Here is a 4,958-nt window from a genome sequence, read left to right as displayed (position 1 = left end):
ATGACCTTTTTTGCAGTGGTTGTTATGCAAATCACCACAATCCATTATACCCATTGACAGAAATCATCAGAAACCAGCAAAAATGATGGCCTATAAATGTGAAGCAGTTGCTAAGTGCCAAAATATGATCATGTAATGGGGTGTGTGTGTGTGTCTGTTTATAGACACTGGAACTTCAAAAGAGCCTTGGTGGAGCAGTGGGCTAATGCCTCCTTAAGTAACACCAGCTGCCTGCAATTAGTGCAGGTTTGTATCCCACCAGGCTCAAGGCTGACTCAGCCTTCCATCCTTCCGAGGTAGGTAAAATGAGGACCCAGATTGTTGGGGGCAATTAAGCTGACTTTGTAATAATGCCGCTTGGGGTGTGTGTGAAAGCCCTAATAAGCAGGCATATACATAGAATGAAGGCTACTGCTAAGCTTGTAAGCCGCCCTGAGTCTTCGGAGAAGGGCGGGATATAAATGGAATTAAAATAAAAAAAAATTGGGTTGTAAGTACCTGGGGGGGCATCATAACTTTGAACAGTCGCTAAGCAACCAGACATTAACCAAGGACTGCCTGTATATGCAAATAACCTGGATCCAACTGTAAAATTTATTTTGCTTTTTTGTGCCTTCAAATCAGTCTTGACTCCTGGCAACAGGTCCTTTGGTCACCTTTTCTAGGTGCAATTTCTGTTATTCCTGGGGGATGGGGGGGGGAACCAAATAATCTAATACAAATTGAGATCAGATTATAACCATCTAAGCCCAAGATCTGCATGATTGTCCGTTAATTTTTTTATATTAGACTTAGTTCTCTTAATTTTCAAAATTATTGTTCTAGTTGGCACAGAAAAGGGAAGAGAAATTTCATGAAAACATTCATTCCTGAATTTGTAGCTACAGGGGTAGGAGTGGAAAATATCCGTGATCAACTTCAGCATGTCTGGGCAGCATGCTGGAAACAAGAGAGTTGGTTTTTATGCTCCACTATCAGGATGTGTTGTTTCCTGTAAGAGTAAAATAAGCCATCTGGGAACGGGGCAAGGAGACGCTAAAGCAGGGGTCTTCAAACTTGGCCCTTTTATGACTTGTGGACTTCAACTCCCAGAATTCCTCAGCCAGCAAAGCTGGCTGAGGAATTCTGGGAGTTGAAGTCCACAAGTCATAAAAGGGCCAAGTTTGAAGACCCCTGCGCTAAAGGTACACCTTAAATATGCAAGTGGCCGAATTATGCTAGTTGTGCGAATGCAATCATTCAATGCTGCTAATCTTTTGTGGCACCCAAAAAAGCCCCACCAAGCAACAGCACCCTGACTCGTTTGCTCGAAAGGCCCAAGATCTTTACTCCCACCAAAGCCGATGGGTTTTCGCAGTCCTTCTCTCGGCGGACACCACAGAGATCGCATCCTCCCGCACTCCTAGAGCAGCCGGAATCAAATTCCTTCCGGAGCCGGATGTAGGTGGGCTATAAGGAACGAGGGTAGCGATGAAGCCGGCGGTGGATGAGATGTTTCCCGAGGGTGCGGGGCCCTATGTCGACCTTGACGAGGTGAGGCGGCGGCGGCGGCGGCGGCGGCGGCAGGAGGAGGAGGAGGACAGGCATTCCGACAGGGATATTTTGTCTCCGGTCCTCAGAAATGGGTTTGCGCCGACGTCCTTAGATGGCAATAGGCGGCGCTGTATGCTCTAATCCGTGGTCCCTTGTGCATATGCCAGGGGTCTTCAAACTTGGCCCTTTTATGACTTGTGGACTTCAACTCCCAGAATTCCTCAGCCAGCCTGGCTGAGGAATTCTGGGAGTTGAAGTCCACAAGTCATAAAAGGGCCAAGTTTGAAGACCCCTGGCATATATTGTCAGTAAATTAAGGCAGCATTGTTTTTGTCCCTTCCTATCTTCCACTTCTGGTGTCTGGTTGGTGAGGTTGAACGAGGGAGAGTGGGCAGACTGGATGCTTCACAAGAGCGGGTTTTAAGTTTTAAAGAGCAGGTTAAGCGAGAAAGGTGGGGGGTTTTGTGACCGAAGGGGCAAGATTATTTGGGGAGTCGTTTTTCATCTGTTTATGTTTATCTGTCATTCTGCCACGATGCCTCTGCTTTTTAAGGGGAGTGAGATTTTTGAGAGGATAAAAAATTGCTACACAAACATTAGAGGCCATTATAATGTTAGTCCTTGTATCTTCATTCAATAATAGTAAAAACCAATTATAGGGGTAATTCTGTCCAAATTGTGCTATATTTAGGTGAGAAACTAGAAACTAAACTAAAATTCTTTAAAGTTAAATAATTATATGAATAAGTTCGTACAAATAATAAAACTTTTTTTTTTCAGGCTGGAGGAAGTACAGGTTTATTGATGGATCTAGCAGCTAATGAAAAGGCAGTACATGCAGATTTCTTTAATAGTAAGTGTTCGATTTTATTTTAAACCAAGCATGTTTGTTTTAGTCATTGCTGACTGTTTTTTTAAAATCTTATTTCTTAGTGGCTTTACTAGAAATGGAGCTGAAAGTAAAAACATATCAGAAGAACATCATATCTGAGGGAATGTTAAGCCTGCAACAGTATCAAACAAATGTCCAACCACTAGGACCATTATTAATCGGGTTATTGGATACATACCTTTTAAAGATTTATCAAATGCATTGTCTATTAAGCAGAAAATCTTGGGAAAACCCTCTGTTTCGTACCAGCAGTGTACACAGAGTGCATGTGTATCCTTCAGTTTGTGCTATAGCTCAAGATCAAAATAGTTCAATTCTGGTATTGTGCCACTGTTGAGGGACAGGTATAATCAGTGCCCAAATAATAGCATGCTATAAAGTAGAAACAAGTGATTTCCAATAACATAGAAAAACAGCAAACTGAAAATAAGAAAAGCGTTACATGCTGAATGAATAAAGCGAACTGATAGCTTATGCCAGACTACCATAGCATTCTGTACTCAATATTCTGATTCTATAAAATGGACAAACGATGGCCTTTGATCTATGCATAGCAAAAGGTTGTCCAACCCTGGTATAAAATGGGAGGAGGAGAAGCTTTTAAAAATCCTCCTAGCATGTTAAAATAACTCATGGAGTTGCATTGTGTGATCTGTGCTTGAGAATCCCAACTTTACATTGCATAATGATCTTCCCATTTTCAGTTGAATTTCTTGTGAACTTACTGAATGGATTTCAAGATGTTTTATTCCAGAATGAGGGAAGTATGTAAGATAAAGTTGGGATTCTTGAGCACAAATCACAAATGCAACTACATGAGTTTTATATTGTTACTAAACTGTATGCGTTCCCACAGAGAGGGCCTCCTCAGGGTGCCTCCAGTCAGAGAATGTCAGCTGGTGGCCCCCAGGGGGAGGGCCTTCTCTGTGGGCGCTCCGGCTTTGTGGAATCAGCTGCCGGTTGAGCTCCGGATGGCACCGGATCTCCGCTCCTTCCGGCGCGGGTTAAAGACCCATTTATTTGAACAAGCTGGCCTGGCCTGATGGGGAATTACTTAGGGTTTTAATACTTATATATATTTTTATTGTTTTTATTGTGGGCAATAATTTAATTCTTTTTTAACTTTTGTATTTTTGTAGTTTTAAGATATGCCCTGTTCACCGCCCTGAGTCCTTCGGGAGAAGGGCGGTATAAAAATTTAATTAAATAAATAAATAAATAAATAAAATTTACTAAATCTGGGTGACAAAAATCCAGACAATAAGTCTGCTTTTTATAATTCAGATCCATAAAATGAAGTTGTATTTACCTCTGTGTGATATTCATTTATTATCCTTTTAGATTTTGAAGATATGTTTGACGACGACGATATCCAGTGAAATGTGTCTTCCAGCTATGTGGTGCTGAATATTTACATTTCTTATAGACTATGTTCTAAACAAAAAGGAAATATGAACATAATGTTTAAGGCATTATGAAATGGCTAAAGATGGCTAAAGATGAGAATTATGAAGCTCATTTCCATTAGGATTTGTTTAGATGTAGAATTGTGTAGACTTGCTATAATAAAAACTAAATAAATATTTAATTTTGAAAAAAATGGCTTGTTAAATCATTCTAAAATTAGGATTAGAAAAGATAAGTTGTAACCATATTATTTCTCCACATAGAAGAAACTCTCCTATGCTTATAGCCCAAAAATCCACAATTCACTGGCAGATGAATAAGCTGGAATGTGCTTTCATTCATTTGAGGGCATTTCATGTATGGCTACATAAAGGAATATTGAGTACTAAGCCAGTCCATTCCTGTTTAGCTTTTTAAATCAACCAAGGCAACCTAGGAAATGCCACCTACTTGAGCAAAGTCTGGAATATGGGCCTGTGCCTTATTCTGCAGTAGCGTAATATAGCTTTTCTTCTAAAGTTATTTTGCTTCCTTTTAAAATAGAATAAAATATGGAACCAATGCATAATGGTGGGAAAAATGAAGAGGAAGCAGTAGAACTAGATGCGTGCAGATAGCTAATAACTATAGTGGACCTTTTAGAATTAGTAGTGAAACCAACTTATTTTTCATTTTAAAAAACCCTTTGTTTTTATTGTTGCATGTCTTTTAAACTGATCTTAAAAAAATTAAAAAGATGTAAAGTGTGATGATCTTTTAAATTTACAACTATTTATTCATCTACTCGTGTTAAGTTACAGTCTATATTTTTATCCTTTTATGAATCAGTTTTTCTAGGTATATTGAATGTTTTTACAATAAGCCGGGTTTGGGAGGCTGTGCTCTCAAGTTCTTGCACTAAAATCTCCACCTTCTCTGCTAGTAACTCCTGTTGGCTGAATCCAATAACAACTTAAGTCACTGTTTCTCAACTTTTATTGCTAGATAAAACTTTTATTGCATTTATTTAAAATAACAAATTAATCAAAGAACATAGAATCTCAGATGGTTGGGGTTTTTTGGCAAAGTATTATGGAAAAGAAGTACTTTCAGAATATGTTCCTTTATTTGCATGATTCTTAAGGAT

At 39.3% G+C, this 4,958-nt stretch overlaps 1 protein-coding gene across 1 annotated transcript; it reads left to right on the top strand.

The window, feature by feature from the left end:
- The first annotated feature begins 1,433 nt into the window (after positions 1-1,433).
- Positions 1,434-4,553, top strand: COPS9 (COP9 signalosome subunit 9). Its single transcript, XM_083365052.1, has 3 exons — positions 1,434-1,533; positions 2,314-2,386; positions 3,767-4,553. Exons 1-3 carry the CDS (start codon positions 1,471-1,473, stop codon positions 3,802-3,804), a joined length of 174 nt encoding a protein of 57 aa, XP_083221178.1. The 5' UTR covers positions 1,434-1,470; the 3' UTR covers positions 3,805-4,553.
- Positions 4,554-4,958: the final 405 nt, after the last annotated feature.

The sequence above is a fragment of the Vipera ursinii genome (genome assembly GCF_947247035.1).
Source record: "Vipera ursinii genome assembly, chromosome: 5".
Classification (NCBI taxonomy): Eukaryota; Metazoa; Chordata; class Lepidosauria; order Squamata; family Viperidae; genus Vipera; species Vipera ursinii.
The sequence above is the reverse complement of the archived record's forward strand: the minus strand, read 5'-3'. Positions and strand labels throughout refer to the sequence as shown.